Below are 23984 nucleotides of genomic sequence, written 5' to 3'. Positions count from 1 at the left end.
GATTGATGAGCCATATGCTTCAGGTGAGGTATGTTGGTAGCTACCTCTGGTGTTGCAATGTGGCTGAGGTCATCTGGTATCCTGTCCCATTCCAACATGGGTGGCAGTAGGAACTGGGAACTTCCATCTAATGACTCTATACAGCGTCCAGTAGCTCTCCTCCCCGTCGTGTGTCTTGGTGCGGTGCACGTAGATATCGTGAAGTGCACTTCTTCCTTCTGAACATCAAAGAGGTCGAAGAATGCAGACCTGGCTAGTGAGCGATTGCTCTGAGGATCTAGGATTCCATATATCACCGCTTCTTCTGGGCGTCCATTGGGGTAGACTTTGGCTAAGCAGATCTGATGACACGAGCGAGGAGCGGGTATTTTATCGCACACTGATGTGCAGTTGACACTCACCATTGGCTCCAATTGTGCTTTCATGGCATGCTGAGGCGCCTAGTTTGCTTTCGCAGCACGCTGAGGCTCCTTGTTCAAAGGAGGGTTAGGAGTTGTCTGCTGTAGTGGCTCAGAGTCTGGATGCAGAGCGGTTGGGTGCTCGTTACTGTTGCATAAATGGCATTGAACCCTGGCTGTGCAGCCTTGGGTGCATGTTTAAAAGATTAGCAACACTTGCAGCAGAATCTGAATCCTATAACAACTCTTTCCTTTGGGTCAGGGATTTTGCTGCAAACCCCTGGCACCTGTTCAGTGAGTGTCGAGTGTTGTGCAAAGGACAAAGGTCAACTCTCTTTGTAGTTGGAGATCTAAATTGGGTTGTGTCTGATGAGTCCTCTCCAGAACTGTTTATGGAGGAGGTCGCGTGGTGATGATCTGTAGTGATGTGCAGTAGACTCTGGAGAGATACAGAGTTTCGGTTGTGTTCTTTGTTAGTTGGGTAAAATCTGTATCTGAGGTGACGGTTTCTAAAGCTGTTGCAGGACTCAGTTTGCCGGAGAACAAATTCTTGGAGAAGGGCAAAGGGTGGTTCTTTTTTGCGGTTTGCGGCCAGAAAGGCATCAGACAAAACAATCCATCGTTCCAATATTTCTTTTGGGAGTTTGCTGATGATTGCTTCTTGCGTTATGAAGAAATCAAGGCAAGCCAGTCCTGGTAAGTTAGAACATTCTTTGGCTGTTCGCAGCTCCGTAAGGATGTTGGAGAATTCCTCCAGTCTTTGGGTTTTATGGATGGCAATACACAGGAAACTGTTAAGTCATTCTAGGAGCGAGTATTCCATCAATGTGTCCTTGCCATATTTCCGGTCCAAAGCATCCCACGCTCGTTTTAGAGCCGTGCCTGGGTCATTAAGTATCCCTGTGTAAATGTGTTTCACCATGTAACTAGACCGTGGTCCTAGCCATGCCAATGGAAATTTAAGTTCTTTGCTGGGAAGCGGCTGTTCACGTTGAATGGTACTTGTGAAAATGTTCTTCCACAGTAGGTATTCTCTGCCTGGCTTGTTGTTGAATTTGTACACACCACTAGCTGCTAAGTCTAACCTTCTACACCTTATTGATGGTCAATGAGACTTATTCTCATTGCTTGCCTTTTGATAAATGGATGTTTTGTGACTGGTGGACATTTGTGAATGGACAAATGGTCCTTTCCATGGCAACCATTTTATGAGAAATCTGACAGAAAGTCATCAGGTGCTTGTGGGGATAAGAAAATCAATTGTAGGATGACAATGGAATGGAATAATTTGAACTAGGGATTGACTGGCAAATCTTTGCACTGGAACACTCTGAACTTTAACATTTTCTTCTCTTTCAGTCAACACTTTTTATGTGCTATGCAAAAATCCCAATAATGGAAGTTAAAGAGTTATAACTAGAGTGGTGAAAAAGGGAAGCAATTAAAAAAAATACTGTGCTGCGTGCACTACTATTTATTATAAAGCAAAGGATGGACATGAAATTCCACAGCTTGTCTTTGCCCTTTACTGATCAATCATCAGTGAAATTTAAGCCACCCTTTTGAAGTGCTATATTTAGAACCTCATAAAGAATTCCTAAAATAGCCAATTTCACACCTGATAATTTTCAAGGAAACAAATGTGCTATTCAGAGGAGGTTATAAATAATCCTCCAGTTGTACAATACAATTCCACATCCGGTTGTTAAAAATGGGGGAAGCAAAGATCTGTTGTATTTGAGAGCAGCTAATTTTCCCTGGGAAGTCATCTTTACTTGAGTCATTCTTGTTCTGACTTCCAAATTCAACTGAGAACTATGTATATTCTCTCCTATTGGAAACAGTATTTTCAAATAATTTATATATTCACTCAACAGTAAATTTTAGAACCATTTAGCAATGAGTAAATTAAGGGCTCATCCACCCACTATTTTTTGCAATTTCCTTCATATCAGAGCAATCCTAAACTTTGATGCACATTCTTACCTTCCTTCAAGGCACATTTGGGAGGTGGGATTATTCTATGCTGCTGATCCTACACAACAGCTGTATTCCACAATATCAAAGCACTGATTTGCTGCGCAGAATGTGTTCTATAGCAGAGGTCCCCAATCCTCAGTCCATGGCCCACTCCTGGACCGTGGCCTATTCACAACCTGGCTGCACAAGCCGTGAGCCAAGTGCAAGTTGCACAACACAGCTCGACTTCCATAACAGGCAGGTCGGTATGTGTGCACATGTGCTGGGTTGCTCCATCACTGGAGGTTTTCAAGAAAAGATCAGACAACTATTTGTCAGTTTGGGACAAATGTAGGGACTCCAAACATAGGCAGGGGTTAGAATAGAAAATGTTCAGGTCCCTTCCATCCCTATGATTCAATAATTCTATGATTCTATGTTATTCAAGAGCAGGGGTGGTATGGGAGTATCCATTTGTCAGATACTTTATATTACATGGTCTGTCAGTTGAGACAATGACCAGCTTTAAATCAATTGGTCAATTGACCCATAAAAAGAACAAAAAGTTCCTTACTGCCAAACCATGCTGCAGAACAGGCACGGAACCTGATGACCAGACAGAAGAAAGTAGTTTCAAATAATTTTTCTGCTGTGGGACACAGATCACCTGGATCAATTGCTTAAATGTCCATGTGAAATACCTTATGCCAGCATAACATAGAAAGCCATTACTTCCACATCAGAACATCGGGAACTGTCTTAGCAATGAGTTGAGAAAGATATAGAGGCAACATAGAGAGGACATCTCCTTGGTAAATGGTAAGTCGTGTATCTTCTCAACAGGACAAAGCTGTTCTGTGGATGGACTCTAATTTGAGGAGATATTTATAGTCTCTCTAGGGTCATCATGCCACTTTCCTAGAGATAACCATGGCACTCTGAGAATCACATTCCAGAGACAGCATTGCAATCATAATGTTGGCTGGGGAATTCATCTCATTTTCTCAGCAAAAAAAATATGTGGCTTGTGAAAATTAAAATATCCTTGAGAGAGGAATGCAAGTGTCAACTCATAAAACATTCCTATGCCTGTTTTAGTAGTTGCCATAAAAGGGGGAGGGGGGAGGAAATCTGGAAGAGCAGTGCAGCAGTTTGAAATCAAACGTACATTCCAACACTTATCTTTAAAAGATTGTAACTAAACTGCCAGAGCTTTTGCCCGTGAATATATTTAATTGGAGAACGTGAATGATGACATCCAGTCCATTAACATGCTCAATTGGAGAATCTGACTTATGAGACACCCAGGGGAGAGGAGGGAAACAGGGTCACAGGTGACTGTAAATTATGCATGCCAGAGTTGGCTTCATACAGGGCAGTGCCAGTATGTCGCCTCTAATAAATCCTTTGAAGTTGGTTGAAGTTTGGCTCAAGAATCATGATTTAATTAGGGCAATTGCTGGAATCCTGACAGCAACTGAGGACATCTAGAATTGATAAACACAAACGCATTGTTGCTTGAAACTCAAGAGTTCTTTTTTAATTGTGGAGCCATTCCAGCTTCATTGGAGTGGATTTGCAGGTCTGGGCCTAACCAAGTGGTTGAAGAGCAACATATCCACTTCTCATTTTAAAAATTATGCATACATAGGCAGTCCTTATCTTACAATTTGTTTAGTGACTGTTCAAAGTTAAAACAGTTCTGCCAAAAAAGGTGAGTAAAACTCACTTAACAATTGTCTTACTTAGCAACAGCAATGTTGGGCTCAATAGGTAGTCATAAGTCGAGGACTACCTGTACTTTCCCCCAAAACAAATTCACTTTAAAACAACGGCCTTAACAACATTTTCAAGGGACACATACCTGGTTCCAAAATGTCTTCAGCACTAATTGTGAATCATTCCCATAAATGTCCATCATTTGAACTGTATTTCCTTTCTCATTATATCACACGGCTGATTTCACTCTCCACCCCATCTCAGATCACTTTTTCCTGGCAACTGCAGTTCAGTGGAGCGTAACACAAGTTAGGAGGAAAAGGCTGCCAAGAGCCAAGACCGTTTAAAAAAAAAAAAAAACCTCACACATCATTTCCACTGGAATGATAGCGTTCACGGACAATTGGAAGGTTCTTTTATTTTAAGAACAATTGCTCAGGCTCATAGGATTTATTAAAAAGGGCAATAAAAATAAAGCAGGGAAGGTCTTTATTTTTCCAAATGCCTCAGCGAGACCATGAACCTGAACTGGTCTTTCTAGAGTGGGAATGACAGGAGGGAAAGGGGACACATCCTCAGGAAAGGGTGCAGCTCTTCTTATCTGACAGCTGCCACAAAAACACAATTGATGTTTAGCTCGGTGAGACTGTTCTGGGAAAGAGGGGCCAGAGAGGGCACAAGATGAGACAGCTTCTCCTGACAACATAAATAAAAAGGAAGATAACTTATTGTCCTGGACTGATAACGTTACTGCAAAACAACTCGCAAATCAAAAAAGCAAGATCAAAAGAATAAAACAATAATTAAAATAGCAACCTTCTCTGTAAGGAACAATCTCCAATGATTTTTTTAAAAAAAATCACACAAAGGACACATGATCAGAAAACTCTGCAATCCCCAACCCTTGGCTAGGTGATATCACAACTTTAGATCAACATTCTCCATAAAAGAATCTCCACCCACCCCCAATCCTACCTGGATAGCCAGTAATAGAGATGTGACATTTCCAATGAAATTAATTTATCAATGTCTCCATATAGTACATTTAGTCAACTCTATATAGTTGACTAAAACCTCCCTCTAAAGAAAAGTTCAACTATAAAGAGAAATAATTGTATTAATTAGATGGGCTAAACGATGCATTTTGTTTTCAGTTTTGAAGACTACGTTTAGTTGTCTCCAAAGGTGAGGAAAATAGGAAACTGGAATGAAATCAAGTTCCAACTGCACAATTGCAATTACATAATATTTAACACCCAATACAATTTCATTGACACCCTAAATTGCTTGCCAACTTACTTAGGGCAGATAATTTTTCTTTCTCCTCTCCCAAAGTAAAACTAAAGCAGAAGTGCGTCCAGAGAGGTATGTAACACAAAAGTCATCACTACTAAACAGATGGGAATGAGCAGAAGATTGTGATTGTAGTTGCATTTCTTTTGGTCAAATAGTATATATTCTGTGATTGACCTCATTATTAAATTAACTCCTGGAAGAGTGGCTGTTTAGATAAGCTAGCTCTTTCTATTTACCCTTGTAAGATGTGAGATAACAAACTTCCAACTTTAATCCCAATCAGAACATTTTTCCCTGTTTGTGGTAGCAGGCACCCAGTGCTGTTACATACTTAATCCTCATAAATATTTAACCTTTTGCTGATGCCCAAACTGAACAACTCTGGGAGTGAAGAAGGAAAGAAGCTGCAGGGCTACAAAATGTATCCAGTTAAAGCAATCGTTTTGTGAGTTGCATTCTGGAGACCAGAGTGGAAGAAGAGCCCCTGATGCTGTAAGTATTTAATGAGGACATAAATAAACATGATGCTGGTTTTATCCTGGTACCTCTTTTATTGTCCTCCTGCTTTGGCTTTCATTCTGCACATTCCATATTAGCTGGTAATACAAAATCTCAGAAAATACCGTATGAATTCAGAAAGCATCCAGCCACTTCAGGGATAACCAGGACTTAGCTTTCTGATTATCCCTGTATAAGCCTGTCCCTTGTGTCCAGTCAGCTTGAAGTTCAATGAGGGCAGATTAAGAAGTCAGTGTAGGAAGGCCCCAAGTCCACTTCCATTGGAGATTTGTGAGGGAGCCAGTGAGGTGTTATGGAGTGTTGGACTGCAACAGTGGGAAATCCAGGTTCAGTTCTTTCCTCAGCCATGAAGCTCCCAGAATAATTTTGGGTCAGTCACTATCTCTCAGTTTACTACAGCATTTAAGTTGGTTATTGCTTTCAGTTCCTGACAGAAAACTAAGTCACAAATATATAGTGTAAGATCATTCTTTCTGCATTATCATTGATGAGACAAATTTAGAGAGAATTAAGTAGAACCTAGCTAGCACTCTGTCAGGAAAATTGAGGGAAAACTGAATCATATCTCGCAAAACTCTTCAGTCACTGGATGGCAGGAAATAGAAATAGGTGCCCTCTAGCGGTCTAGATCTTTTTTTGCACCCCACGTACTCTTATGAATAGTTTTTTTATTAATAATATTAAATTTGTTTGCCCCCCCACCCCATCTCACCATAAAGTGACTCTTAGTTATCTCTAGATGTGGTAAATGATCTTTGGAAGTCCATCCAACCCTATGATGCTATGAAAAGAGAAACTTCCATTCCCAGGATGGATCCAGACTGGATGATCCTAGTTTGAAATATAGATAACATATCCATTTTGCCTTCTATAATTTTTTTAAAAAGTTATGTTTATTAGTTCAAATAATATAGTATTGGGCAGCCAGTTTACTCAGTATGTGAATTATGTATAAACATTTCAAAATATGCAATTGGCAATGTCAGTTCTAATTCATGTCTTACCTCAGGAAGTATATATTAGTTTGTATTAAAATGCAGTCCCTTAGTCTGTAGGAATTTTGTAGGAAATTCAGTTCTTTTAATTTCTCCTCATGTGCATACCAATAATTTACTGGATGTAATTGCTCAACTTCACCAGCTTCCCATATATTTCATTTAAAGATTCTCTTGTTTAAATCAATTTCACTTCTGAAAACAACGAATTTAAACCAAAACATGAGTATTAAAAATACTGGCATTGTTTTGAGCAAAGACCTAGATACATTGAGTTGAAATCTTTGTATGAATGTATACATGTCAAGAATCAGGACACTGGGAATCAACTGGCAATAACTGAATAATCAGACTGGCATTAATTTCCATCTGTAGGAATTAAGAGATGAATTGACTCATCAGCTTGACATAAAAATATTAAACCTCGTGATGGTTATGCAATTTTGTTGGATAAGACAGTTGTTGAAAAAGCTGTTAAAAATTCTAGATTTTTGCAATTATTAAACTGCATCTCATAAGTAGGTCTGTTGTAATGAATCTCTTTACCCTCCATGATGAAGTTGTAGGGTTTCCCCAACCCTAAAGCAAATTTACTTTTATCTTCTCAAAACAGAAGGTTGCTTTAACCCAATCTATGTGTGCCTGTGCATATGTCATTAATGCATTTTGCTGCTCCTAATGGATGTAGAGGGCATGTTCAATTGACACTATATTCATTATGGCTCTTTTCTATTTCATGCTTCCATTCCCTCTTTCTTCACTCATTCCTTATCCTCCCTACAAATGGCCCTAAAAAGGGTTCTTCCTTACAGGTTAGAAGAGAGATCTCAAGACTGTACAAGACAGCCCTGTGAAAATTTCATTTCATTCCTGTGGGTGGCTGCTGTAGAAAATGTTATGCAGTCTGTTCTCAGTTTACAATAGTTTGTTTAGTGACCGTTCACAGTTACAACAGCATTGAAAAAAAGGGACTTATGACAGTTTTGCACACTCATAATCATTGCAGCATCCCCGCGGTCACGTGATTAAAATTTGGATACTTGGCAACTGATTCATATTTATGATGGTTGTGGTGTCCCAGGGATCATGTGATCATCTTCTATGACTCTAGAACAGACTCTGGAAAGGTCTACTAAAATTATCCAAGTTAAATAAGATAGGACAGATACTGGGGAAACCTGGATAGTATAGTTTGAATTATGCAGTGAAGACGAATATTCAGTTTAAGCAGAGGTGGTGCTCAGCAGGTTCTGACCAGTTCTGGGGAACCAGTAAAGGAAATTTTGAATAGTTCGGGGAACCAGAAAATACCACCTCTGATTGGCTCCGCCCCCATCTATTCTCTGCTTCTCGAGTCCCAGCTAATCGGCTGAGTCTTCTTTTGTCACCCTGTACAAGAGAACGGAGCTGGAAAGCAGGTTAGTGTGGTAGGGAGGGAATGGGATTTTGTACTATCCTTCCCCTGCCACGCCCACCAAGCCACACCATGCCCACCAAGCCATGCCACTCTCACCAAGCCACACCACAGAAGGTAGTAAAAAAATTTGAATCCCACCACTGAATTTAAACATGGTGAACAATTCTGTTTATGGCACCATATTTTAGCTTTATTTTCAAAGACAGCATGGTTCTCAAAGCAGTCATTGAAGAATACAAGTGAGAAGGGGGATGTCTTGCTTAAGTTCCCATCAGCATCTAGTTGGTTGTTGTGGAAACAGCATGCTAAGCCAGATAAAACTCATCTGCTCTTTTGAACTTAGAACAAAGCTAATGACAGACTACCATATATTTTCCAGCTGTAAAGTCTCATATAATTATTTTCATATGACCCTTTCTCTAGTACACTTAGCAGACATACAGGTATAAACCATGACTGTCATTTTTCTCAATATAACAAGAGAGACAAAGCAACACACACAGACTTATGGCATAAATTACTTCCTATCAGTTCACATCAGTATATTTTATGGTAACTGTTTTCACCTCAGTGAAAAATTCATACGAATCCTTAGCTCCCTCTCTACCTATCCCAGAGGCTTTCATTCCCCCAAAGGGCAAATTCAGATCTCTGATAAGCCAACAATTGGTCCACACCAATCCAGACTGGAGACTTTTAGCAACACGATGAATCCGGCCCACATTGTTTGACCAGACCGTGGCTGCCAGGCCATATTTGACTCCATTGGCTCTCCTAATCACTTCCTCTTCTGTGTCAAACACCATTACACAAGCTACCGGACCAAAGATCTCATCCTGAATGCAGCAAGAATCATCATCAATTTCTGTGATAACTGTGGGAGGCAAGAAATAGCCTTTTTGGTTTCTTGGAGGAAGATCCAATGAGTCTATTCCCTCTCCACAAAGGATCTTGGCCCCTTCTGCCCGAGCCTGCTGGATATATTTCTTTACCTAATAGGAGCAAAACAACAAAACAAGAAGCATATTTAAAGACAACAGTAATTTCTAATTGTTAATAACAATGAGGAAATGAAAGACCAATATATATACCCTATATCATCAGGCTTGAGATTTTGGGTTTGGACAATCTTGAACCATGCCGCCTACGGTTAGACTTAAGTGTAGCACACAAAATTATCTGCTACAATGTCCTACCAGTCAATGATTACTTCGGCTTCAACCACAACAATACAAGAGCACACAACAGATACAAACTCAATGTAAACCGCTTCAAACTGGATTGCAGAAAGTACAACTTCAGCAACAGAGCGGTCAATGCCTGGAATGCACTACCTGACTCTGTTGTTACATCCTCTAACCCCCACTCCTTTAACCTCAAATTAACCACTATTGACCTCATCCCATTCCTAAGAGGTCTGTAAGGGGCGTGCATAAGTGCACCATCATACCTACCATCCCTGTCCTATTGTCCCCATTTATTCGTATTTCCTGTATTCTTACTCATGTTTATACTTATATCTATTATCTTGTAAGCAATTGACAAATCAAATAAATAAAATAAAATATATGAATATACTCTCTCACACCTACATATTTACTATATGAAACTTATATCAATATATGAATTAGTTAAGCTCTTGGGTTTTACATGCTATTTTAAATAACATTCATCATTTAAAGGTTGGTTTACTTTAATTCATTTATTTAAACACACATTCCATCTTATACCAGGAAAATATCAATGCAGTTTTATCATTGGAATATTGTGTGATTGTTGTACCATTGTTATTTAAATACTGTATTATATTCAGAAAGATAGAAAAATCTTAAGACACATTTGAAACTAGGGAAGAAGAATCTGAAATGTCTTCTTCAATTTTGCTGACAATATATTTGAGAAATGAGTTGGTAAGAGGAAATATCAGATTGTTTCCAACTGTGTGCACCCAACAGTGAATCTGACATCACTAAGGAGATGTTTTAGCTAGTCATATTGTTACTTATTAAGTGCGCACAATAAAAAAATAAAGAAACTTGACAACTGGCAAAAATACTTAATGGTTAAACAATTTTGATGGGGAAGCTTTAGGAAATACCCTGAGCCTGAAACAACTTAAAGCAAGTGTTTTAACAAGTGTTTAAAACAAGATATGTTCTTTGTCTAAAAATCATTACCAAGATATAAGAAAATCTCTATCATCATATATTGTGATGCTTTCTCAAATGAGGAAGAAAGCATATTTGCAGCTAATTTAGTAAATTTAAAAATATTTTCAACATTGTTTACCTTTGCTAAATGATCTTTACTTATCAATGCTCCCATATCAGTTGTGGGATCTGAAGGATTTCCAACTTTCCATTTTCTAACAGCTTCCACAAACCTTTTCAAAAATTCTTTAGAAATACTCTTCTGAACAAAGATTCTGCTGGTACATAAGCATATTTCACCCTGGCAAGATTGAAAAAATGTATAGAAAAGAGAGAAATTCAATAAGGAGTCATTATTTCACTGAAGCATAGTTTTTTAAGTTCTTTACAACAGTGATCCCCAACCTTTTGACGCCGCGGCGTGGTACCGGCATCAGCTGGGCGCCGCGCCGGCCGGCATCAGCTGGCGCGCCATCTTTTTGATGAAAACGTGCTTCCGGTGACCTCACCGGAAGCACGCTTTCATAAAAAGATGGCGGCATTAGCGCTCCGGTGAGCTTTTACGGGTAGAAATGGCTTTCTACCCGGAAAAGCTCATCGAGCGTAGCGCCGCTATCTTTTTTTTATGAAACGTGCTTCCGGTGAGCTTTCTCCCCGAAAAGCTCACCGGAAGCACTTTTTCATGAAAAAGATGGCGGCGCCAGCAAGCCAGCGCCCGGTAGGAGTTGTTCCGCGGACCGGTACTGGTCCACGGACCGGTGGTTGGGGACCCCTGCTTTACAAGATATATTATTATCAGAAACTCTGTTTAGTTCACCGAAGGAAGAATTTGTTTTTTAGATTTCAGTAAGAGCAGTACATTGATAACCCTTTAGACTTACAATTATGCCAAACAAACTCTTATATAGTTTGTTGTTCGCATCCCTATCCATCTTTACCAAATAACAAGGAGCATTTGGGTGGAGAGGAACTACTGTTGAGTAGGACGTTTTATTCCTTCTAAGACTACTTCTTTCATACCCAACAGGCAAGAGGAGAAATCATATTTTATCTTGGTATTTCCAAGGAAGAGTGGACAGGCTACAGAAAAACTAGCTGTCTTCCCCTCCTAGTACCCAGTCCAGGATATGAGGAGTCCCAAGACACAGTAACAAAAGACACGGGCAACCCATACAAGGAAAGTAGGTGAGTGAATTCTCTTATACTGGACCTGATATGCTGAATCTTTTGGGGTTTCCTGTATAGAACAGTAGCAGGGAGACTCTTTGGAGTGGCAAACAGTGAGGATATGAACCAGAAAGAGTTATTCCAAAACAAATTCTGATAGGAAAATGGAGCTCACTCATCCATCATTATAAAGGATTATCACAACATTCACTTGTCACATGCTAAATAAATAAACAACATTCACTGAGAGAAGATGCCACGTTAAGTCAGGGTTTTTTTTCTTTTAAAATGCCATCCTCATTTATTGGAATTTATTAGTTGCCCAATTCCAATAAGTAAACAATGAATCATCTGAATCAGAATAATACACTCGATCTTTATATTAAAATCTGTCATGAGTTCCCCGGGCTTCTCAAACTTCAGAAGCATAGCTTGCGTAAGCGGAGGGATGAGCAAGCGACTATCTGTTTATACCTGGTTAGCAAAACTGGATTTTACAGTGGCTGGAATGCATTGATCCAAGTTGGCATCCTCAAAAATGATAGCTGGGTTTTTGCCTCCTAGCTCCAAGGAAAGCTTCTTACAGTACAAAGCAGACCTTTGGATGATTTGCTGGCCAGTGAGTGTACTCCCAGTGAAGGAAATCAGAGATACCACCGGATGGGAAACAAGAGCATCTCCAGCTTTGGGGCCACTTCCGAACACGACGTTTATCACACCCGGAGGAAAACCTCGTAGGCAGCAGAGGAGGAAAATCACATAAACAGACCAAACGCTATGCTTATGTAGTACATTCCATTTAAGTGGCAACTCAGAAACATATATATTTTAATACAATACTAGGATCCTAACTAGAGTGATGCAGTGGCCTAGAGGTGGAACTCTCGCCTCATAATCAGGAGGCTGGGAGTTCAATCCTAGGTAGAGGGAGAAGTTTCTCTCTTTGGGTACACTGTGAATGTACACTGCTGAACAAAACTCTGCATTGGGGACAGGAAGGGCATCCGGCCATTACAACACACTGCTAGCTCCATTCTGTTGCCCAGACTCCACCCTGCGAGGGATTATCGTGTCATTAAAAGAAGAAAATGATGACTATGTTCCTAACTATTTTTAGACTGAGTATACAAGGGTTATATATGATGGAGCTTCCTTGCCTGTTATATGATACCTTTTCAATGTATTGTCATATTTCATTACAATCAGGTTCTAAATCATGCTATGAATGGAATATTACATTGATCACATATTTGATATATAGGCTTTTTGGAAAATCAAAGTGTTACCTACTTGTATCCTGAATCACTAATATTGTAGTGCTTTAATTATTTCACTGGAGCTACTTTTCTGGCATACCTGCTTTATTCAGAAGTTTGCACATCATCCAGGCTGTGACAGATGTCATTTCACTCGGTTTGGCAATTACAGTATTTCCACACATGACTGCAGGGGCAATTTTCCAGGTCAGTAAATAAAGTGGCAAATTCCAAGGACTAATTAATCCAGCTTTCAAAAAGATAGGAAAAAGAAACAAATCTGTTTAAACAAGAAGTTTGATACATAGGAAATCTATGGCCTTCTTTTGATATCCAGTTAGATAACAGAGCATGACAGCTCTATATAAGCTGCAGAATTTTCTTGCTTTAGCACCCATTCTATGTACCAAACTGTCCACAAAGGAAATGGGTAATTGGAAATGTTGAATAATAACTAACAGAACAAAGCAGGCTATCCCCCAATACCAGGTTTGGCTCATTATTAAAAGAATTAGCACCTTGCCAATTAATTATATTCCAATGAGTGAGCTAATTATAATGGACTTGCCTATGTTAGAGAAAGGCATGGAAATTTTCAAGCTGTGCTTTATAGTAGAAGAGAACTACCAGATTTGAGCTATAAAAGTCCAGAAGATCACTAAACTGCAGGAAAAAAAGAAACTGAAAAGTGAGTGATGACATCTAGTGGTCATCTGGATACGTGCAGCTCAGAACCACTTAAACCGGACCTGGCCCGCTGCGGCGCGGTTCCGGCGGTGGCGCCGCCTTTAAAAATCACTTCGGGTGTCACGAGCGTTTTCTGGGCCCGATGGGAATGGCCCGAGCCACGGCTCGCCCCTCTTTTGTGAATGCTTTTTACCAAAAAGTGGGGGCAACCAGCCGGTAGGCTGTTCCCGGCCGTCGGTCCGGCGGGTGGGCCCTGACAACTACAGGTAGTCTAGGGTTATGACCATTAGTCAATGATCATTCAAAGTTAGACCATGTTGGACAAGGGATTTACAACAGTTCCTTGGAGTTCTGGCCATTGCAGCATCTCTACAGTCACATAATAATAACAATTATTATAACAATAATAACAATAAGGAAACTTCAATCAAAAAACCCACTATGGCGTAAAAACAAAACTAGCTACGTAGCAGGCTTTAAAAACAATACAACACCATATGTCAACAGATAAAGGCAGAATGCACAAATTATTACTGCAAGCAGGAGGAAAACCTCCTACATACAAAATCCAACTGCGCCTTCTACAATTTTGTAAACACCAAACTTAAAGACTCAAAAACTACCCCACTCCTAAAAGGACCAAATGGGAAAGACTGCAATGATGAAACCATGAAGGCCAACATCTTCAACACATTCTTCAGTTCAGTCTTTGTAAAGAAGCAATGGCTCATGCCCCACATTTCCTAGTCGTACCACAACTAACTTTAATGATCTCCTACATATCGACTTTACAGAAGGTAACGTAGAAAAGGCATTACGTAACTTAAAACCATCCCTATTGGCCCTGATGCATTATGTGCATACTTCTTAAAAAAGCTCTCCTCTGCCATAGCAGAACCCCTAAGCATTATATATGAGATATCATTCAGAACCAGCTCTTTACTGAACCTATGGTCCTTAGCTACGGTTATCCCTATCTTCAAAAAAGGTGACCCCAGCCAGGTTGAAAACTACAGACCAATCTCACTGTGTTGTGTCATGTGCAAAGTCATGGAATCAATCATTAACCAATTCATCACCTTCCACTTAGAGTCAAAACAACCTACTCTCCAAAAAACAATTTGGTTTTAGGAAAAAAAATGTCCTGTAATCTTCAACTGCTACACTGCAAAAACACATGGACTACTCTACTTGACCAGTGTAAAGCTATAGATGCAATTCACACAGACTTCTGCAAAGCCTTTGATTCAGTGGTACATGACAAACTACTGTTAAAACTAAACTCTTACAGCATTTCCGGATCCCTTCATAAGTGGATTACTGCGTTCCTGTCAAACAGGCAACAAATAGTAAATATAGGGAGCGCTATATCAAATCTTGCTCCAGTTAACAGCAGTATCCCCCAAGGCAGCGTTCTAGGACCCACACTCTTTATACTCTATATAAATGACCTTTGCGATCACCTTATAAGCAACTGCATCCTCTTCGCGGATGACGTAAAACTATTCAACACCACCGACAATGCTACTGTCCTTCAAAGCGACCTTGATTATGTGTCTGAATGGTCAAACAATTGGCAACTCCAAATCTCGACCAACAAATGCTCTGTCCTACACATTGGTAAAAAAAATTAGTACACCAAATACATACTATGCGGATATTACCTTGTTGACATTCCTCACTCTGTCAATGACCTTGGTGTACTCATATCAAATGACCTAAGCGCCAAAGCTCACTGTAACAGCATTGCCAAAAAGGCATTAAGAGTTGTAAATCTAATCTTACGGAGCTTCTCCTCCGGAAATATTGAATGGCTAATTAGAGCATACAAAACTTTTTTTTTTTTTAAACAAATTTTATTAATTTTAAAGACAAACAAAGCATCATTAGACATTAAAGACATTAAACCTCTTTCCATTATAAATTTTTACAAGGCAGATAAAACATTGTTTTATACAATATAATTCTAATATATCCCATTTTCACTTAAATATTTTTAGCAGATTTCTCATTATTTCTCTTTGCTCTTATTCAATTACATTTCTTCTATATTTATCCATTTTATACTCATCATATTCATATTTCCCTCTGCCTTGTTTACAATTATTCTTCTCGCTTTCTCCCAAGGTTTTATTAAATCTCAATCAAACATACACACACAAAACACAAAAACATAAAACTTCTTTTTAAAAAGTAGCTTGGCCCCGGATTACCTCTCTTTGTATGGACTTCAATTAAATTCATGTTCAACTTATATGCCATTACCTATCTTATTTACCCTTCTATATCTTCATTATAACTTCTCCCGCTTTCCACTCTTCTTAATTCTATTTTATTTATTTCATCTTAATTTAAATCATTATATTTGTATCTTTTGTCCATTCTTTTCCAATTATCCATTTATCTCATTCATATTAGAAAAAAAGATTTCTCCTGAAATCACTAATCGAGTATGATGCCTTTCCATCGCTCCCCTAAATTAACATTTAAGGTAACACCCAGTTCCCTTTCTTAGTACATTCTACTTACTAAAATAGTAAATCCATAAAGTAATTAAATATATAATTAAACATTAAATCTCATAACATTCCAATTATCTATTTCAAAAACAAATACCATAATAATAAGTTCATACAAACATCCACACAATAGTCAATTAAACTCTATACTTAAACTAAATATTTTAAACATTCCTTTTAATATTTTATTAAATCTTAAAATCTATCATTATTAAACCTTTAATGTTTTAATCTTTACTTAAGTCTTATAAAATTCTAATTTTCTTTTCTAATACAAATACTACAATACTATCTTATGTACCTTGCAGAACCATCTTGAAACAAAGTTCTGCATTACCCATTATCCCCAAAAAAAGATTTCTTTTTCACATCTTGTTTCATACCTTTGTGACTTTTTTCCCCCTTCTTCCTTCCTATCTTATCCCATCTGGTCTTTTTACCCCCTTAGCTTCCCCTCTCTGTTGTATTTCTCTTTTCTTTTGCTTTCTAACATTGTATTGATTTTGCATCTTATTTTTCTCTTTCTTGGATGTTTTTTTAAGTCTTATGTCCTTTTTCCTTCCTCTCTTTCTCCTTCCTTTCTTAATCAACTTTGTAGACTCGTTAAAGATGGCTTCTTCTTCTTCTTCTTCTTCTTCTTCTTCTTCTTCTTCTTCTTCTTCTTCTTCTTCTTCTTCTTCTTCTTCCTCCTCCTCCTCCTCCTCCTCCTCCTCCTCCTCCTCCTCCATTAATTGTTGTGTTTGTTGATAAGTGGCAAGCGCCATTTCTAAAAAAGCGAAAAATTTCTCTCACACCGTCTTTACCTTCTTTTTTATTTTACCATATTCCTCTCTCAGTTCATCAACAGATAAAGCCATTATAAACCTTTTCTTCTTCTTTTTCTCTTCTTCTTCTTAAAACAACCAAGATAATTCAAAGCTTGAAACAATTCCCCAAAATCCCAAAGTCATCAAACAATCCAAACAGAGCACAAAGTTCTTCACACTTTTTCTTCCTGGGGTAATATCAATTGGCAAGGGAAAAAAAACCCAATCTGTATTTTAAAGTCTTATTGCAATTAACTTCCAATCTCAAAATCTTCCAGGCATCTCCTCCAACAAAATCTTAATAAAAATTTTCCTTTTGTCCTCTCCCTTCCCACTTATAACAGAAAGCTTTAAATTTTTACCTTCTGTAAAATAGCAGGATTTTCAATATCCATTTGTTAAATCCATGTGGAAGGAGACTAAACTTTCTCTTTAAGCACTTTCACTGCCGCTTGTAAATCTCTTCTGGAAACAAAGTATCTTTCAAAAAATCAGGATTTTCAGGATATTACTTGTATCTTATAGTCCCAGTTCAGCCAAAAACTTTCGCTTCAGAACTTTCTCCTTCCTCCAGCACAATCTTATCCAGCTGTCAGCTTCTTTGTGGCGGACATTGCTGACCGCCGCTCCACCGCCTTGAGAAAAGAGGGTTAAGCCGGGTGGGGAAGGGGTCTGCGAAAACCCCAACCCCTGTCCGGATCCCTCCTATCTTCGGCTGCCTCTACGGGCAACCTTAGTCTCAGACCCGTCCGGATCGGAGGCACCAAGACAGCTAGCACAACAGGGATCGCGCAGGATCGCGAATCCCTGCCGCTGCTGAAGCCGACAAACCGGAAGTCCCCAGAGCATACAAAACTTTTGCTAGACCAATACTTGAATACAGCTCATCAGTCTGGAATCTGCACTGTATATGGGACTAATACAATTGAGCGAGTCCAGAAGTATTTCACGAGAAGAGTACTACACACCTCTGCTTGCAACAGAATACCCTATATCACCAGGCTTGAGATTTTGGGCTTGGACAACCTTGAACTATGCTGCCTATGGTTGGACTTAAGCATAGTACACAAAATTATCTGCTACAATGTTCTACAAGTAAATGAGTACTTCAGCTTCAACCGCAACAATACAAGAGCATACAACAGATACAAACTCAATCTTAACCGCTCCAAACTTGATTGCAGAAAGTACAACTTCAGCAACAGAGTGGTCAATGCCTGGAATGCACTACTTTACTCTGTTGTTACATCCTCTAACCCCCACTCCTTTAACCTCAAACTATCTACTATTGACCTCATCCCATTCCTAAGAGGTCTGTAAGGGGCGTGCATAAGTGCACCATCATGCCTACCATCCCTGTCCTATTGTCCCCATTTATTCGTACCTATTTCCTGTATTCTTACTCATGTTTATACTTATACCTATTATCTTGTAAGTGATTGACAAATCAAATAAATAAATAAAATACAATAAAATAATCATGACCTGGATGCTTGGGCACCTGGCTCATGATTACAACATTGGAACAAGATGCTGTCACATGATTGCAATTTTCCATATTCCCTGCTGGCTTCCCACAAGCAAAGTCAGTGGGGAAGCCAGCAGGAAAGTGGAATTGCAATCACATGAGGTCCTCACTACAGATTACATAAGCCTTTCAATGGCATGCCAAGGACTACATTCCTCAAACTAGTATATAAAGCTAGAACGAAACCTAATTTCATTTCATTCATTTAAGATAATAAGATTATGCACCAATCATATATTTAATATTTTCCCCCTTTTATCATAGTAAAAATAATACTTTGGTAGCAATGATATCTGTATTTTGTGGGCCAAATACAACTGAGTATCTCTGCTATATAGTTCAAAGCAACAAGAAAAAAAATTCTAATCCCAACAATTGTATATAAAATAAGGCTCAAGCTAAATTTACTAACTTTATCCTAGTCCTAAAAAGATTATTTTTCTTTTTTTGAAAAACCACCTGCACCTCTTTGACAAAGACTTACCAATTCCTACTGGTGACCTTTCTGTATAGTGAATGCAGCCCATGTGATCCATCTGTGTGCATTCTGTTGTCTTATGAAGGAAAGATGATGAAAAAAAGCGAAAATTGTATACTGCTCGGGGTATGTCCACTGTTCTGGCAAAAGAAATGGTTTTTCCTGGAACAGAAGGATATTTACCAAATAGTTTTATACCACTTGCTGATGTTGCTGCAATGTTTTTGAAATCGCTTCAACAGGTTTCAGGTTCTAAATAGTTTTTGTAAGAACTGTTTTTAAGCAAAGAATGAAAGTTGTCTAGTTGTTAAGGAGGGGTGAAGACAATCTAAATGTTCAAAGGTAAAACTTCAAAAACATAAGAAAAGCAAGAGGATATTAAAGTATTATGGGCAAATCCATGTAAGTCTCTCTGACCATGAGAATATATCTTTAGATTTTAAGTTTCTCTGCTATCACATAGAAGACAAACAAAAATTTTGCATCAATACAGACAAGGAGATCCATCCCTAAAATAACCTTTGTCTATGCAGAAATTTTTATTATTCCCAGCATGTTGTATCTGTCTGCAGTTACATTAAATATAAGGAGCTCATCAAAAATAAATGACAATTGTAATTCAGCACCCGAATACATAGCTAAAGACACAATGATTCAAATCCAGATAAATCAATAAAAAAGGAAAGTAGTTTTGTTTTTATCTTTAAATGTGAATGTGAGAAAGAGCGAAATTCCAGTTTGTCCATTCAGACAAGGAATAGGCAAGTTGCTTGTGTAATTCATCTAGGGTCAATGGAAACTAGATGGAATCCAACAGATCTAAATGGTCACATATCTTAAAGAGTTCTTTGTAAATCTGGGATGGGTAACATGTGACTACCTAGATTTGAACTGCATCTAATTTTCATTGACCCTAAATGAACAACACAATCAACTACCCTATTCCTTGTTTGAATAGACCAACTGGAATTTGACTTTTTCTCACATTCACATTTAAAAATAAAAGCAAAACCAATTTCCGTCTTATTTACAAAGCCAGTTAAGAATTTTGGTTATATTCTTACAGAAAAAAACAATTGAACAAAATGGCTGTAACTTTATAGACAGCACTGGGGGTTGGGTTTATGTCACTATCAAGAAATATATCCTTAATTTCTTAAAGCATTGCCTTTGTCTTAAAACAAAATATGGATTTAATTTGGGGTGTGCCTCAGTTTAATGGATTCTTGATCCTATTAGATATTGGTGCTGAGAGCTGCTATTATGTTCTTAACCAGCTATCACTAGGAGCAGAAGTCAACAGGTTTTCTCCTTTACCTTGATCTTTTGATTCTGCTTGCGCAAATGACTCCAGGTTTTCCTCAATAAGGTCTGCTAGCTTGCTCATTATTTTTGACCTTTCCTGTGGACTTTTCGCAGACCATCCTGGGAAAGCATTTTGGGCAGCTTTGACAGCAGCTTCCACCTTAAAAATGTAATCGGTAAACACATGTTTGCATGAGCAAAAGCCTGTTTGATGCTAGATGTTAACAGAAATGAAGAGAAAGCAGAAAACAAATGCCGCTTTCTTAGAGAACAGATTCACTGCTATGTCATCCTGGGTTAGGTAAAAATCAGTAACAATCCTTATTAATAAGCTGAGAGAATTTTTGTCATTCTGATCAATTGCAGTACACAATAATGTCCATCTCCTGGGCAAGCTTGATCGGGGGTGGAACTTAGATGTGGATTCCCAGATCCTCAGCCAGTTTGCTGGCTGAGGATTGGGAGTGAAGTCCACAAGTTAAAGTTGCAAGGTGAACGATCTAGACCAGTGATGGTGAACTTTTTGGGCTTGGCATGTAAAAAATTTGGAAAATACCTAAGTGGACCCTAATGGCATTGCCCACTCCTCTCCAAACAAGAGAAACAATTCTCTATCTCCCCCCACCCCCCATTTAAGACACACTGAACAGCAACGCTCAGTGACAGTACGATGGCTGAGCCTAAAGGCCTCCGCTTCAACTTCAGACCTAGTGCCACTGCTGCCATTCAACAAAGCTGTCGCTCTGTTCCCCAAGGCGTGATTACCTCCACAGCCCAGTGCCACCGTGCATTCCTTACCTTCAGGCAGTGCTTCCTTTTTGTTGACAGGTCCCTACCACCTACCTGAGGTTGCTCCAGGCCACATAAGGCCTTTAGTCTTGAAGCAGCTTTGGAGAATGCTCTTCCGTAGCCTCAGAAGCCTCCAAAAACCACACTAAAGAATGGCCTGTTTTCACATGATTTTTGGAGACTCTAAAGGCCACACAAAAGCATAGCTCTCTCACATAACTTTCAGAGGATCAGGAGGCCATGAGAGACACCCCATTCCATGTGGCCTCCACAATCTCCAAAACTGATAGTGGGGTATGCTGTCAAGAATAGTTGTTGGGTGTTGGTTAACACTGGTGTGTCAGCCAAAGTGTGGTGATCCGTCATCTTTGACATAAGTCATAGGTTTGCCATCACTGATCTAAATGTATGACTGTTAAAGGTAGAAACTGAACAGCTCTGTTCAGGTTATGCCAATTGTATTTGAATTAGAAGGTAAGGCATACCAAATGAGATATAGACTCATATAGATACATGTATTTGTGTTTTTTTATTATCCAAAGGGGAATGTTTGTTCTCGTTTGGTATTTTTTACTTGCTTACTTTCCAATTTAACATTCAGTACTACAGCCACTAGGCAGCACTGTTGAGCTATTGCTCCTGCAGAATTCTGCAGAATTGTCACAATGTCTTTCATTTTAAGTGAGGCCATATTACAGACTTGCATTTTTAAACTAATCAGTAACTGAAATTCTCTGTGCAGGTTATGGTAAGCATTCCATGTGCTACACCTGCTTGCATTCATGCCTAGCACATGCCCTTTCCCAAAGCTGATCTCTCCCTCCCTTCCTATCTTACAATACCATGAATTTAATTATAATACATCAATTTAATTCATTATTTGACTGGATTCCAATTAATTCAAATTTTATGCTTGACCTGGTCTTGCTTTCTTTGTCCTGATCTTGCCTTTGATATTTGATTCAAAGTTTAAATACAGTGCTGAGGTGAAATGTATCGGATACCCCAAGAAGCCTAAAATCAAATTGCCCGCTTTCTTGTCCTGCTGACTACAATATTAAATGAGTAATCAAGATTATTCTTTAAACGATTTTTTCTATGTATCTAATATACAATCCATTTTCTGTTTGCATAAGAAAATAAGTTATAAGAGGACAAAGCTCTACAGTGTAAGTTTAGGGGGGAAATGCTAGTTATACTTCAACCACTATTTTTCTATACTTAACATTTGATTGACTGGAATTGAATGCTAAAGGTCAAAGTTAAAGTTGTAAAAGTGTAGATAGTATTTTATTTCCAACCTCAGTCATTAGATCATAAAATTATTATTTTGATTGGGCCTCTTGAAGGAATTAAGCAGCCAATAAGGAAAGCTATGAATATTTTTTTCTTTTCATTTTGCCTTGAAGTTTGACACAATTCCCACTCTGCCACATAAGAGATATATTTCAAAGGAAATGGCATTGAACTTTGAGCTGCTGATCTAGGGCTATAGCCGCTAATACGACACTGTGTTATTATGCTGAAATACAGCCTTACCATCTCCCATAGGCAAAAAAATATAATTCAATATAACGTTAAAACTAGTCAATATTTCAGGACAATTTATGTTCACAATTATTACAAACACCTCATGCAATCTTTTTGTACAACTTTACAAAACCATGAAAAAGTTGAATATAAATTTCTATAGGAACTCACCTCTTCCCTGCCGCTATCGGGTACTTTGCAATATACTTCACCAATTGATGGGTCATAAGAATCTAGATATGAGGAACATGGCACAAACTGGCCGCCAATATAGTTCTCCAAAATCAAGTGAGTCTGTGAGGGGGTCATTGCAACTCAGTTTGCACTCTCCAAGCCCTGTTTCTAAGTTCGTGGTCTTGTAGAGCATACTTCTTTATTTGCCAGCTTCAACTCCTCCCCTTGTGGCAACAATTCCTTGGCTGATCAAAAACTGACTCTCATCCATAGTCTAAGCCAAATGAACTATGACGAAAACATTGCAGAAATAATTTCATCAATATAGTATTATTTGCTTCATAAAAATGACATTATAAATATAATCACTTTGGATTCATTGTCATATTTGTGATGTTCTGGGAGGATTCCACTTCAACCTTAATGCTGGCAGTAATTTTGAGGATTTATTTCATTTTTAGTATGCTTGTTTATTGCACTGTAACACATGATGTGGTGTGGGTAAAACTATACTGTACCCAGGAAAAATGGATTAGATTATTGTTGTTTTTTAATTCCTTCCAAGCATTTCTAGGACATAATGCAATTTATCAATGAAGTGTGAAAAATAAAATAAAAGTGAAGTGTCAATGGCAACCTACTATAGTTCAAGGCAGACATAAAGTATATTTAGAAGCTTTGATTACAGTAGATACAGAATGATTTCCAATTTCCAATATTTATTTAATTATTCCTGCTTTCTCCCTCCTTCATACATACTCACAGGTGTACATACACGCACTACTAAGGAAAGAGCTCCCAAAATATTTCCAGCGTGTAAATTGTCCCACCAGAGGCAAAAATACTTTAGACCATTGCTATACAACAGTAAAAAATGCTTATAGGTCTTTACCACAAGCAGCTGTGGGACACTCTGATCACTGCATTATTCACCTTGTACCTTCCTACAGACAAAGACTTAAAATCATGAAACCAATAATTAAATCAGTGAGTACTTGGTCTGATGAGGCAAAGCTGAAGCTCCAGGCTTGCCTTGATTGCACTGATTGGAATGGTTTTGAAGATACCTCTGCAGACCTAGATGAGCTCACAGATACTGTAACATCATGTCAGCTTCTGCGAAGACTTATGTGTACCAACAAGGAACCTGCAAATATATAGTAACAATAAACCTTGGTTCATAGCTAAACTTAAGCAGCTAGGTTGTTCCAAAGAGGAAGCCTACAGAAAAAGTGACAGAATGCTATACAATCAGGCCAGAAACATATTAACAAGAAAGATCAGAGCAGCAC

General features: G+C 38.6%; 1 protein-coding gene across 1 annotated transcript; it reads right to left on the bottom strand.

The window, feature by feature from the left end:
- Nucleotides 1-8466: 8466 nt before the first annotated feature.
- Nucleotides 8467-22963, bottom strand: ALDH8A1 (aldehyde dehydrogenase 8 family member A1). Its single transcript, XM_026666142.2, has 7 exons — nt 22690-22963; nt 20212-20359; nt 18901-19056; nt 12977-13126; nt 12095-12351; nt 10593-10754; nt 8467-9295 (listed from the first exon to the last, which is right to left on the bottom strand). Exons 1-7 carry the CDS (start codon nt 22825-22827, stop codon nt 8831-8833), a joined length of 1476 nt encoding a protein of 491 aa, XP_026521927.1. The 5' UTR covers nt 22828-22963; the 3' UTR covers nt 8467-8830.
- Nucleotides 22964-23984: the final 1021 nt, after the last annotated feature.

Source organism: Notechis scutatus, chromosome 1, assembly GCF_049901735.1.
Source record: "Notechis scutatus isolate UNSWTSFEM ecotype Mainland chromosome 1, rNotScu1.2, whole genome shotgun sequence".
Taxonomy (NCBI): domain Eukaryota; kingdom Metazoa; phylum Chordata; class Lepidosauria; order Squamata; family Elapidae; genus Notechis; species Notechis scutatus.
This window is presented reverse-complemented; position numbering and strand designations above follow the sequence as displayed.